Source organism: Topomyia yanbarensis, chromosome 2, assembly GCF_030247195.1.
Source record: "Topomyia yanbarensis strain Yona2022 chromosome 2, ASM3024719v1, whole genome shotgun sequence".
Taxonomy (NCBI): Eukaryota; Metazoa; Arthropoda; class Insecta; order Diptera; family Culicidae; genus Topomyia; species Topomyia yanbarensis.
In genome coordinates, this window is record NC_080671.1 from 317,815,910 (window position 1) to 317,830,982 (window position 15,073).

The 15,073-nt window shown below is 37.9% G+C and overlaps 1 protein-coding gene across 3 annotated transcripts in view; it reads left to right on the forward strand.

Annotated features, from left to right (window-relative positions):
- LOC131683703 (alpha-tocopherol transfer protein-like) overlaps positions 1–7,697 on the forward strand; it is a 45,340-nt gene extending 37,643 nt beyond the window's left edge. For all 3 annotated transcript variants that reach the window (XM_058965927.1, XM_058965928.1, XM_058965929.1), the window contains exons 2-5: positions 322–610; positions 895–1,086; positions 1,208–1,628; positions 7,242–7,697. In XM_058965927.1, coding sequence (XP_058821910.1) covers positions 519–610; positions 895–1,086; positions 1,208–1,628; positions 7,242–7,430 — 894 coding nt within the window. In that variant the 5' untranslated portion in view covers positions 322–518 and the 3' untranslated portion in view covers positions 7,431–7,697. The remainder of the gene's footprint in view (positions 1–321; positions 611–894; positions 1,087–1,207; positions 1,629–7,241) is intronic.
- The last annotated feature ends 7,376 nt before the right edge of the window (positions 7,698–15,073 follow it).

Here is a 15,073-nt window from a genome sequence, read left to right on the forward strand (position 1 = left end):
TGGCACCATATCAATTGTTTCCAAATTGGGAACGGCGAGTAAACAGAAAGAGTGAAAAGCTTTTCACACCATGCACGGTCACGGTCATTACTTCAACGCATTATTTAATTACAAATAGGAGCTGTGGTTATTTTGTGGTTTAAATTTATGCGTACTCGTGTGTAAGCAAAGTTCATTGATGTGATAATCTTTATTTAACGGTGGCCGTGGTAACAGATTCAGAAAACGCAAAAGAGTGATAAGATACAGTTGTTGAATTGCGTAGAAAATCGCTGCAATTTTTATCCAGCCTAATCTTAATATATTATTTTTTATTTGCAGACTTCTTTTCTGATTCCCGCTGTTGACATTCGCCGGGGAAAATGTGCAGTGAGCGACACCTAAAAGTAATCTTCATAGCCTGAGTCCTTTTTCCATTTTTTCCGCTCTTCTATCTCTGCTGCTAATGCATTGCAGTAACAAATCAATGTACTTGTAAATAGCCTAGAATATAGCTTCAGCCAACAGAGTGTGCCAAAATGACGACCTTATCGCATCCCTACAAAGACTGTTCGGAGCCGAAAGAGGTTCCTACACAATATGCAAAGGACGTGGATGCGCTGTTTGAATGGTAGGTTTTTTTTCCTTACACAATATGAAGAATATGTAACACAATATCAAGTAGCATAATTTATTTCCACTTTCGCATGTAAGACTGTCATATCGTAGTTTTGCAAAAGAGTCTACTGCAAAACATTTTCGACTACATATTTTGTTTTTTTGCCGTGCCGAGAAACGATCGCTTGTCAATTACACTAATGAAAGAACATCGCATAAGCTACTTGCGCCGTGTATGCGAGCATAAATAAAACGTTTAAACTGCAATCAATCATTTCTAATCTGATTACTCGGCAGGATCAAACAGCAGCCACGGTTCCCGGCATATACGAAAAACCATGCCCATCTGTTCCTCCATGCGTGCCTGTGGGATATCGAGAATGGCAAGAAGGCACTGCAGAAGTACGCACACATCCATGCCACGGCACCGGATATTTTCGACAATCGGGACATTCTCTCGCCCGGAGTGCAGTTTGTGCTGAGCATGACGTAAGAGCTTCCGCCTCCAGAGCGTACAACTTTACCTAATTGTCATATATATACTCGACTGATATGTATTGTTTCTATCTCTTCCGCTATGTCCACGCTTTTGCCGGCGACTGTGTCACAGTCACATGGTTTCGCTACCGAAATTAACACCGGAAGGATATCGATTATTGTGCTATCGTTTGTCCGACTATGACCCCTCACGAATGAACTTTGCCGAGGCAGTGAAAACATTCTGCATGTTCAACGACGTTCAGATCAGCAAAGATGGCCCGATCGAGGGCTACATCGTTGTATTCGACATGAAGGGCGTCCGGCTTGGTCACCTGGCACGGGTACAGTTCGGACCGCTGAGAACTTTCATGAACTACATCCAGGATGCACATCCGGTGCGGCTGAAAAAAATCTACATCGTGCATACGGCGTCCTTTATCAATCAAGTGATGGCCCTGATAAAACCGCTAATCAAATCGGAGCTGCTGGGTTTGCTTCATTTCACCACCTCTGGACCAATTGATATCTTGGGCGTTGATCTGTTGCCGAAGGTGAGTGGAAATTTCATTTGGAGTTTTTCATATGTCGTTCCATAAGCGAGGTGGAACGATCTTTTCTTTCAAACCTACAAAGTATTTAATAAAAGTACAAAGAAGCGAATAGTAACTAGCTATATTTAAAAGACAAATCCAACTTGTTTTGTCGTATTTGTGTGAATTTTAAAAACAGCGTGATTGTCGCTATATGGTACCGGTGGATACTGAAAAAACACAATTTTTGAAATGGAAATTTTAAGCAACATCAATCATGGTCCGTGAATCATAAAACATAATAAAGCATAATAATAAGGTCATCTTTCTATATATCTCTGCTGAAACTTTAATGAATATTCCAAATCAAATAGTAATGGCCTCGGAATACATGCGGACGTAGCTAGAAAATCCGGATCTCTCATCGTACTATTAGCTAGAAGGTGGGAATGGTCCAATCCACGGTTTGTCGAGTTTCGAAATAGTACAACGACGTTTGACCGTCGATAGGAAGGAAAATGTGGCTAAATTTGATCTCCATAGAGTGTGAAGGATCACAAGCTGATAGTCGAAGCTTTTTAGATAAATCCCGAATTCATTGAGAGACTTGGTGAAAAATTCAAACAGGATTTCCATATCAACTTTTAAATAGGGCTAATAAGATTTGTAAACAAGCTTTTGTTTTGCTGATTTCTCATAATTTGCTATAATTTCAACACAGAAAACATTTGAAATTGATTCTACCAAGGGCAAAGATGTTGATTCGTGTGTATCTTTTATGAAATTTAACTCAGCAGCGGTATAATGAGCGAAATAAGTTTGTTTACAAAAATCTCATTAGCCCTTTTGAAGAATTAATATTGATTTAAAAACTTTTGCACAAGATGCAAAAAATGAAGGACAATAAACGTACAAAGCCCGAAAGCCGCCGAATAACGATGAACTCCATAATTCAGTAAGAAAATAACGCACGCGGATGCTCTACATTAAGCTGTTTACGTAATTGTTTTGTCTAGTCCTGCATGACGAGACATATGAATATTTCTGGCATCTTCATGGGCTCTCTCAGTAATGTCGAACTCCTAAAGAGCAGCGAAGCTCGAGTTCAACATCCCTGAGGGTATTAGAAAGTCTTTAGTTCGCCAAAAGATTCAAAAATTGGCATGTAATTTGCTGTTGTGTAAAGCGGAGCACCCCGTTCGTGACAACCGGAATGGTGCGCTTGAATGAATGTCTCAAAACATTTACACCCATTTTCGAGGCCTCATGATGACTCTTCGCTTATCTGTTCGAATTCAGTTTCGTGCCAAAGAGCTGTTGAAAGATTTTCTAGAGTGGTACAAGGCTAAGGAGTTCAATTTTGTGCGAAAGGATCTCAGTCCTCCGAAAGCAGCTGAATTGCGGCCAGTTGAGAAATACTTGGTCATGAAGTACCCACTCGGAAATTGGAAGCGGAAATGAGGTAAATTGGATTGTCACACAAAAACAAGTTGGTCCAAATGTGGATGATTCCTGTGGAAGGGATGTTGAAAAGTGTCTCTACTGTGGGGGAAATCCACATGATCTCCCGACATGTCCCGCATATAAACAGCGTGAGGAGAAACTGTAGCGTTCCCTTCAGAGACGCTCTAAGCGACCTTTCGCAGAAATGCTAAATATAGCTTCGCCGCCGGTTTCTACGAATATTTATTTTACTTTGTTTACTGATGAATGCGACTCTGATTAACCTCAGGAGGGAACATCTTGTGCTGCACCCAGAATCAATAGAAAAAGGAGGAACATTTTCTCACCTAAACTTCGTTGTAATGATCAGAAGCTGTCCTTTCAAGACCCTCCAAAAATAACCGTTCGAGGAAGTACTGGTGCAAAACCAAAGTAAGCAGCTCCTGGTCTCAGAAACCTGAGCCCAAGAAGATGAGAAACCAGCGCTGGCTCAATAAAAATTCTCCAATATTACAAAATGGTCCATCAGTCCAGCGATTGCATCCTTCGATGCTCAATTCATCGAACGAGGTCAAGGATACGATCACTGTTCTACAGTGGAGAGGCAGAAGCATTATCCCGAAAATCGATTCATAAAATTTTAATAAGTAATATGAAATGCGATGCATTTGCATTATGGGAAACATAGCTTACTTCAGAAATACATCTCAACTGTCACCATTCAAACATTATTCGGTTGGATTGAGAAAACTCTTACGGAGGAGTACTTCTGGGGATCAAAAAGCGCTATTCTTTCAATCGAATCGACGAATTCGACACCAGGCATTGAAGTTGTCGCTAGCCAAACTAGAATTAAAGGCAAAAGCCTTTGCGTTGCTTCCACCTACATTTCGCCTAGGCCACCGACGGCTTGGCGATATTGCGGAACTCCTCGCCGCAGAGGCCAGTTCTATGTGAGTTTAACTGCCTTGGTACGGCATAGGGTTATGTTCCTGGTGATAATAGATCTACCTCACTTCACGAGGTTAGTGAAAATTTCAATATGACAATTTTGAACACAGTTGAAATGACATGGATTTCTGTTCCTGTAGCGTGCCCGAGCGCTTTAGACTTGTCCATCTGCCCAATACCGCTGCGGTTAGAATGCATGTGGAAGGTAATCCCAGAGATCACCACATTAGAGACCATCTACCAATCGTAGTTAGTATTGCTAACAGTTTGGAGCCACCGAACACAATCAATGTTTCGTATGACCTCACACGAAATATTGGTTGGAAAAGCTACTCGGCCGCGATATCCAGCAAAATCGTTAGCTCCCTCCAGTGGAAGAGTACGGGTTCCTGGCCGGATTGATTCTTGACTTCACGATTCAAGTCCAGCCTGAACACGAACCAGACGCGAATTCTCGCGGACGGTTTCCCAACCCATGGTGGGACAAAGATTACTCAGACGTGTATGCAGAGAAGGCCACCGCCCATAAGACCTTTCTGGGCAGGCTATCCGCTAGCTATTGATAGCACGCGGCGTTAGAAACGCGAATAAAAACTTTGCAAAGGTCAAGAAACGTAGTTACTGGCGTCGGTTTGGTGACGGATTATCTAGAGAAACATCGATGAGTACCCTTTGGGGCACGGCGTATGCATAATCGGAATAGTATTTATGAGAGTATGGAATACTTAAACCGTTGGATATTCGATTTCACCAAGAAAATCTGTCCGGATTCCGAACAGCACCTACAGAAAATCTACTGCACCGCGTCTTCGCATGATACAGCGAAAGAAATGCCTTTTTAGATGGTAGAGTTCTCACTTGTTTTCTTATCATGTAACAGTAAAGTCTCAGGACCAGGATAACAAGCCTCTGACCCCAACCCGTATCGACCGAGTACAAAGCTGTCCTGTATCCGGAAGTTGTCCGAGAAAATGCTATTCGATTGATATTGATATTGATTGATTGTCAATACGTGCAGTTTAAGGCAGCCTGCAAAGGATGATGTACAGGACGATCCGCAAGAACCGTTGCATTGCAAGATACTTTGAACAATTTCGTTATTGAAATGAATATTTTCATTGCGCATGAATATTCTATTATAATAAGCAATTGAGGCTGTCTGCCGATTTATAGACAAAATGCTAATGATGTGACCATCAAGAATATGCCAAACAACCACAATTGAAACCAACTTGGTCTTACCAAGCCGAAACGCGGGTGGCATCGTGAAATTAATTCAAGATACGCCAAACAACTACAATTGACACCAGCTTAGTCTTACCGTCGGCGTCGTGAAATTAATTCAAACATGTCTGAGATCCGCCATCGAGCCTAGTGCGCGTATCGTACACAACTGGATTGATCGTTCTCCCTTTATCCACGTGCGTTGGTTTTCTTTTTATTTTTGATTATCGAGGTTTTAACCTTAGGGTCATTTTCCTTTTTTCGGATTAGCGGGGTTGAGAACCGAACCCAGGTGATCTGCGTACAAGGAAATCGATTTATATACTACGCTATACCCGTACCCATTGTGTTTGAGTTGTGTGAAATGTAAATGCAAAGATCTGAGACTTTTTATCGCTCGTTTTCTCAATTTCATAGACACATTAATGGTGCAGACCTGCTATAGCAAAGATCGTAGATTGAGATAAATGATGATCTACGAGAAAACATGAGACAGGCTTATCTTAGTCAGTAAATTGATTGCCCTGCACGCGGCTCACCTGGGTTCGATTGTCAGCCCCACACGTAAAGTTAGAGAATATTCAACAGAGATTTGTTAACCCGAAAAAGGAGGTGAATATTCCCAAAGTTCAAACTTCAAAAAATCGAAAAAGGTATGATAGGTATACTGTAAGACTTGAAGTTTTCTCGGTGTCGAATTTTAATGACAGTGCAGTAATGTAGTCGCATATTTTCCCATAAGCGGCTTTAAATAGCATTTAAAACTAGTCGGTGATCGCGCTGTCGATTTCTACTTTGTAGGCGGTAATGTAGACGCGGCAGCCCTTTATAAAATACTTTTCATCAGTAATACAATTTTGCTTAGCTTAGATACCACAATGATGATCTTATTTGGGCGCACTTTCATGATACCCGCGCGACTGTATATTTATGTATCAGCTCTTTAGAATAGTTCTCTTTCCGACCAAAGCACGACTCAAAATGAGAAATTGAAGAGACAGCAATTGAGAGAGATATAAGAAATTTTAAGACGAGTCCGGCGATAGTAGAGCAAAAACGTAGTCACCCATCTTTTTCGATGTATGGCTGGATTCTACTGATACCTATTGGCAAGAAGAATGTGTAACAACTTTTAACAGATGCAGATCATAAAACCACCTTTTCACTCGCTTGTGTAAACAGAATGTCGTGACGGCATTAGGACTGGAAATTCAACCCTAATATATGCACCGTAAACAACAACCCCCAATCACCCACATAACTAGATTTACTTCAAGTCTACTGCCGTGCTCTATTTATAAAAATTCGTTATAAGTGTCGGCCGAACGTTCTCTGTAGTGTCGTTGGTGGTGGTGAGGTGACCCAAAGTACCTAAAGCTTGTGATGAGATCACCCAATAAATTTCCGAACTGATTTTTCAAATCAAATATGGGTTTACTATTAGGTAGGTATAATTCCTGATATAATCGGTGTTGTTGGAGTTCGTTGATTCGAAAATTGTCACACAGTGCAGTTGATAGAAAAAATTTCAGCCTGAGTTTGTTTTTTGAGCGCAGCATTGAACTTTAGTAGCGACGAAAGAAACAGCCTATGACCATATCCTTTGAACCCATCTAGAGATCACGGTCGATGGAAACTAAGCCGAGTGGCAAACAAATTAGTTATGAAAAATTCAATTGTTTTTGTGCCAAACCACAATTACAAATATTTGGAATAGATTTCAGGTGAATTCAGGGTCAACGGGGACAAGAGTTTACCGGGCTACTTTGACGCGTTGCATTTGCAAACCTGACTAGTTTTTATAAATAATGAACAACCTGTATTTCTGCTGCGGTCAGTAACATTTTAATCGAAATCGGGAATGATTTTTATATCTATAGTATGCTACAGCGTACCTGACTACATATTATCAATCTAACTAGAGATATTTTCGGATTCAATAACTTAGTGTAAAATACTTACCAATCGTTTAAAATTATCTCATTTCGCAATCCTAATTATGGTAAATATTTCCAGGACTATGGTGGCCCACTGGAAGAACTCGCAGTCATGCATGCAGAGCAGAAGAAGGAAATCGAAACCAAGTACCGCGAGTGGCTAATAGATTCCGCTGCGCTGAAGGAGGCACCCAAGGATAAGAGCAATATTTCCTCCAGTTCTATTAAACCACCGGTGAGAGGATTCCGTAGTTTAGAGATTGATTAAATTATGCTTGCTACGTCAGAACAGGAGAGGACATCGTTTTAGGAGCGTGTGATAGATTACGAATCTTTTGGTTGAGGAATATTTTACGAAATTTTGTCATATAGCGTGTCAAATTGTTACAGAAAATTTGTTTAGGAAATTATGATGTTTAATTTTGAATATAACAATGCAATATGTGTCCAGGGAATATAACATGCGATATGTGTCAATAAACTTTAAAATACGAATCTTATCACTAAATATCTGTATGGGAGATTCCATAACAAAGTAGCAGTCGTAATTAATACAGTGAAATTATCCGAAAATGAGGGTCAAAGAAATGATCATTCCTTTGTGATGCATTTACTCATAGTATATCAAAACATAATCATTTTTAACTTTTAAAATTTTCTTCATCGAAGCGAAGCGTGAGAAAAAAACATTTTTTTTGCGAATATTTTTTAGAAATTTGTGTGAAGCAAATTGATCAAAACCGTTGAGCATTATAATGTATCATTTCAATTTGATTCTGTAATTTTTCTCTGCAAAAACATCGACAAGCTACTCGGTGACGAAGCTTTTTGTGAAACGTCTCTGGAAAAACACCATTTGCGGCATTAACTGCCATTCCAAAACTACTTAACCGATAAATTTGCATACGGGTCATTCCACGTCAGATTTACAACCAAAATATTAATTTCTTCCAAATTTATTTCTTACATTCTTTAGATAAAAATAATTGACACGTTTCAGTTGACACTCTTACGCCGACCAGATCGGTTGGTTATACACGCGCGCGATCCTTTATTCGTTTATTTCATCGTTAAAATGGAGGTTAACAGTGTAAAACAGTTACCAGTTCCCATTGCGAGACCACCTAGGATCAAATTGTATCCCAAGGATGCATCAGCCCCATTTATCGTGTACATACGACAGATGAAAACACCTTTGAATGCTCTCAACATCGCTGATTTTTTGCACAGTCGCTACACGTCTGTGACCGAAATAAAGAAACTAACACAACGAAAACTCGAAATCATTATGAACAACAGAAAAGAAGCAAATGATCTAATCAAAAGCTTCAACAACATCTTCGCACCATGTGATCGAGTTCAAGTCGATGGTGTGGTATCTGATCCCTTCATTGGAACTGCCGACATCGTTGGAAGTATTGGGAAATTTAAACATAAACATATGCGTTCTGTATCGATTATCGATGCCTGCAGACTGGCGCACTTCTCAGTTTCGGAGAATAGTTTTGTCCCGTCAAGTAGTATTCGTGTTACCTTTCCTGGTACAGTACTGCCAGATTTTATACAAATTCGCAAAGTACTATTTCCCGTTCGATTATACCATGCAAAACCAATGGTTTGCAGGGGGGGGTGTAACAAACTAGGGCACACTGCGAATCATTGCTACAGTAACATCAATAACACCAAAGAGTCCAACATGTGCAAAAAGTGTAACACTGAACATACACTGCCTGAAAAGTGCATTAAATTTAAACGAATGTGTCACAAGCTTCGCAAAGCTAAATCTAAGATACAGAAAACTATCTATGCTGAAGCACAAAAAGCGGCAGCTGAAGAAGTTTCGAACATAGAAACTCCATCTGAAGCATCCACTTCATCAGCATTACGGAACAATCGTAAAAAATCCACTGCTACGCCTAAATCCAAGATTAAATCAGCTAATACTGCATCGTCTATGTCACTACCACAGCCAGAAGCATCGTCATTTTTCACCATCTCCGAAGTTGTCAACGCACTATGCGAGTCTCTTCAAGTGGATCCCAAATTAAAGACTTTGATACACGCACTAATGCCACTAATAAACAGCCTATGGACACAAATTATCCAATCAGCTCCAATACTTGGAGCTGTAATATCTTCAAGTTGAAATATTTTTCTTTAGAGTAAGTTGTTATTATATTATTATAATATTTCTTGTAAATCCGGCTCCGTTAAACTTACGTTATGAGCCATGTCAAATAAACGCATTGGAAAAAAAAATTGACACGTATTTTCTGTTTTGACAGAATATGACCTTTTTTTCAAGTTAATAGTTTTTTAACTTTTGAAGTCTATAAAATTGAACATTTTTCAATCATTGATAACTCGGAAACGACTCGATATATGGAAAAAAATGTTAAATAGAAAAAGTTGCGTTTTCAAAATGCTTACAGAAAAAAATTCACATTATTTTTTGTTATATAGCTTATGAAATTTGCAGTTGCTTGAAACAAATTAATTTTTTTAGTGTTGGGCTAAATTTTTTCAACTTATTATTTTCTTTAAATTATGAGAATCATGTTAAAAAGATTTTGTGAAAATTTGGGAGTGGATATCACAATACTTTGCGAGATATTATAATTAAAAACTTAAAACAAAACAATTTTACGCTAAACGCCCAGTGATAGGACTGTTAAAATTGAAATATCTCGTAAAATACTTCGAGTTTCATTAAGAATTTTTCACGTAGTCTCCTTAATATAGATATTTATGTTATTAAAATAAATTTGCTCTCGGGGGACTTTAAAAAAATATTTGCTTCTAACGTTTGGATACCACCAAAAAAGTCTTAAATTTGTTGAATGCGAGCCATTCCAAGTCAGATTTACAACTAAAATTTTAGCTTCCTCCAATTTTTTCTGCATTCTTTAGCTGAAAATTATTGACACGAATTTTTTACTTTGGCTGAATTTGATTTTTTTCAAGTTATGAATTTTTGAACTTTATGATTTTTTTTAGTTTTATAAATTTAATAAAATTGAACATTTTTCAATCCATGGTAACTCAGAACCTATTAGAATTGTGAAAAAAGGCATTTAATAAAAAAGTTGTGTTTTCGCATGATCTCACCGGGATTTTTTTTGGAATATTATTTTTGGGATATAATTTATGTATTCTGCTAATATTAATAAAAAAATATTTTTGCAATGTTGAGCCAAAAAAAAATTCTTTTTAGCTTATTCAAATAAATTGTAATTTTATCGAGTAGGTTGTGTAAAAATTTCAGTGTGGATCTCAAGGTATTTTACGAGATATTTCAATTATAACAGGACTATTACTGGGCGTTAGTGTCAAATTGTCTTGTGTTAAGTTTATAATTGTAATATCTCGCAAGGTATTTTGATATCCACTCCCAAATTTTTACACAATCTTTTTAACATGATTCTTAATATCTAAAGAAAATAATAAGTAAAAAAATGGTCCAACTATAAAAAAATTTAATTTGTTTCAAATAATTGCAAAATAATTTTTTTGTAATTTTTTTTCGGTAAGCTAATTTGAAAACACAACTTCTTTTACTTAAATTTTTTCCATATATCGAATCGTTTCAAAGTTATAAGGGATCGAGAAATGTCCAATGTTATGAACTTCCAAATGTCCAATGTTATGAACTTCAAAAACTAATAATTTAAAAATATTAAAAATAAAATTACCATTTTCACGAAAAAGTCAGCCATTTTACGAGTAAAAAAACCCTCACATGAAAAATTATCTCGAAAACTCAACGTAGGGGTTAGGTTTTTTTTTCAAAGAATGTGTATGCAAAGTTTGAAATAAATCGGTTAAGTAATTTTGGATTGGGATGTTAACAGCTGTTAACTGCCAATCGTGTTTTCCAGAGACGTTCTACAAAAAGCTGCGTCACCGATTCGCTTGTCGAAATTTTTGCATGGAAAAAATACAGAATGTTATTGAAATGATACATTATAATGAACAAAAGTTTTAATCAATTCGCTTCACCCAAATTTTCAAAAAAATCGATTTTTTCACGCTGAAACCCTAACCCCCCTCCCCTTAAGGCCAATTGCAGCGGGCCGTAATTCTGAATGTGATATTCATTGTACAGTTCAGATAGGTGCGGTCGTAGGGACTTCGCTATCGCGTGTATCATCGCGAAGGTCTCGAGGATGTTCGTTGATGTGTTCGATTACGTGTGCGTTTGTATATCGTGTGTGCTAACGTGGATGTAACTCGGTATGTTTAACTTCTATTTTATAACCGTGTGCCTTTCGCATATTCGCGAGTGTTCAGGAATGATCGCGCGCGGACCGTGAATTTAATGCTCAATTTTTGGTGTACGGTTCAGATTCTAGAAGAAAGTGATTTCTTCTATATCACTAGAGTTCCCAGTCAAGTCGCCATGGAACGTGTTGTCTAATGGATATGAGCTTTATTTTTTGATTGATCCAATCGAATGTATGGACCTAAGTTGACGGAAGGTAAGGATTTCCCGCCGTGACCGATTCAGGATATAGTGCGAACACGAACGTTTGCGGGTTCGGATTCGAGACCGCGTTTGTAACTTCGTAAGTACTATAACGTTCATCTTATTAACTGAGTGTTATCAAGGTGTGCGTAGATGGGCTTAAGCTTTCGTATTTTAACGTGTTAAATTCAAGTTTTTAACTGGCCATTCATATACTCGTGTGTGTTCTTGGATGATCACGCGGACCGTCATTCTGATATTTAATTTTTGGCGTACGGTTCACATTTTGGCAGGGAGTGAGATACTCCACATCACTAGAGTTCCCGGTCATGTCGCCATGGACCATGTTGTCTAGTGCAGTGTTTCTCAACCTGGGGTCCGCGGACCCCTAGGGAGCCGCCAAGCCGTTTCTGGGGGTCCGCGAAGAAAAATGTATTTTCCGAGTGCACATTGAAATTTCAGGTCTTTCTTCCTAACAAACTGAAAATAGCATTTTGATAGCATACATAATCGATGTTCATCTGTGGAGGTCCGCGGCAACCCAGAGTGATTTCTAAGAGGTCCGTGGTACGAAAAAGGTTGAGAACCACTGGTCTAGTGGATATGGGAATTATTTTTTCTTGAGTTATAATTTTTTTTGTTTCTTTTTTATTAGTTGGTCCAATTGAAGGAATGGACCTACACAGAAAAAAATATTTTTTAATTTTAAGTTTATTTTCATGCACATATTTGGAGCATGAATATAAATGTAAAATTAAGTTCCACCACAAATACACACGACTTGTCGTGCTTTCTTCAACGAATTTTATTATAATTTTACACGTGGATTGAAAATTACAGTTTCTTTAAACGGAAAACCAATGCACTTCAATGTATTTCTACTCGAATACTGCTGTAAAATGAATGACATGTAATATTACACGAATGAAAGTGTAAAATTGTATGCTCCAATTGCTTTTAACGTAATTTTCAATCAAATTATTGATTCAATCTTTGTATGTTTACATTCCTATTGATTTACATGCCGTTTAAATTTCATTATTTTTCGTTGTGTAGGCTGTTGGTACCAAGGATAAACTTCCAGACGTGCCTGATTTATGATCGTGCGAGCGCGGGAGTTTGTAGGTTGACGCTTGAGATCGCGTTTGTAAGTTTATGAGTGCTGAGACGTTCACCTTATCACCGGGGTGTTATCATGTTGGTGAGATCGCGGGTTTAGGTTGCGTGGATGATTTCGGAGGGCTCAAGCATTTGCATGTTAACATGTTAGTCGCATGTATGTGAATTCGCGTGTATAAATTCGATTCTTATGTCGCCATGGAACGTGTTGTTTAGTGGATATGAGCGTCTCCTTTTTGTTTGTTCCACCTGGTGGCATTGGACCTATGCTACTAGGGCCGAGGGTACGTAACTTCCGGACGTAACCGATTCATGATTGCGCGAACACGGGCATTTGGAGGCTCACTCCTGAGACCGCGTTTGTAAATTTATAAGTGTTAAACCGTTCACTTACTCATCGTTGTGTTATACTGTTTGTGAGATTGCGAGCGCAAGTGTGCGTGGACCATCGCGAAGGACTCGAGCGATTGTATGTTAACGTTTTTGTCGCCTGTGCTAGCGTGTATGTAACTTCACGTGTAAACATTAATTTTTAATAAGTGTGTGGCCATTCGCATGTTCGCGTGTTCTTGAATGATTGCGCGCGCACTGTGAATATACTTAACTTTTAGTGAATGGCTCCGATGCTAGAAGAGAGTGAGTGCTCCCATTTCACTTGTTTCCGATTATGTCGCCATGGAACGTGTTGTCTAGTGAGTATCAGTGTCATTTTTATTGGTCCAACTGAAAGAATAAGTTTGAGCTGCTAGGATCGAGGGTAGAGACTTCCGGACGTAACCGATTCATTCGCGCTAGCGGTGGATTGATGCTTGAGACAGTGTTTGTAAATTTATACGTGCTAATACTTACACTTAATTACCAGGGTGTTTTAATGCTAGCGAGATCGAAAGTGTTCGCGTGTGTGACAAGGTTTGTGTTAACGCGAAGGTCACGTTTGTACGTTTGGAATGAGAGAAATTGTGTGTATATGAGAGAACAAGCAATTTATTGTGTTAGTGAGTATTAGTATGGATCTAATGTAAGATGTAGTAATAAAAGAAAAAAGAAAAGAAATTAAGTAGAAGTGTATACATTGATCGATATTATTTTTGGTGCACATGAGTAGTGGAAAAGAAAACTACAGGAAGTACAAAAAACAAAGTAATGATGTAGAAGAAGAAAACATATGTTATCAAACTGCTTGAAATTGTATAAATGCCAACAAATGATACTTATTTACCATTAATGACAATTGCATTCTGTTAGAATTTTTTCATGCTATGCTGATCGGTAATGGATGATTCACGTGCATCGGTAAATTAATCGCTGAAAAGGTGCTGTATATTGTAGCGGAATTGAGAAAACGTTACATTTTGTCAATTTTTTTTCGCGTGTGCAAAAATGTGATAATTTAAAGTTTTTTTTATCTATTTTCTTAAGAGTTCTAGCAATGCTGCTTTCTAGCGATGTAGACTGTAATAAGTGAGACAAAATTCTTGCAAATTTAGTTATTCGTGACCATTTCTTCAATGTCTATTCAAAACGGACTGCAAATGATATGTATTTACTGTATCTTTAGAAAGTTTTGATAACATTTTTTTGTACAAATTTCATTGTTGAAAAAAGTTACATTATACGGTAAGATCCGGCAAAGCCACTAAACCAGTATGAAACTTCAAGGTCTCAGCTTTTCATTCCTGTATAATACTCTTCCGATCTCGCAATTTCAAGCCAATTGAAAAAAAGCGATTTTCAAAAATTTGTGGCTATCGTTTAATTTGCAGTGACAGAATAAGAAAATTTATTCGGATGGAACAATTTCCATCTAACATGAAACTATTTAGTAATAGTAGCAAATCAAAAAATGGGTTTATTTATTTTGAGTGGGCACCCAAATAAAATCTCGATAGGACAGGAGATAAATCGACCATCTCCGGATTGACTGAAAAGGCAAACTCAAGGCTTCACAAACGCATGCATCTTCTTTGCAAATGTGTGCGTGATATAGTTCAAACGATGTTTGGTTGAAAGATACTTTGAAAGTTCTGCTACACTTCCGTAAATTTAATTTCCGGCTAAAATGAGCGGCGGGGGTAAGTACATGTTTAACTCAAAACTGAAATCGTCATTATTTATTCACGTTAAGCTTGCATCTGATATATCCATATTTTATATTATATTTTCATAGTGAATATGCGAGATTGCAAAATTTTGAAAAAGCAATACATGTATAATTTAATGCAGCAATCTGATGGTGTGCTTGTGGAGAAGTTTATGTTTATGGAGAATGTACTTATGAAACAGTTTAACTGCCCTGAAAACAAAATGCACATCCTAAATCAAATTTT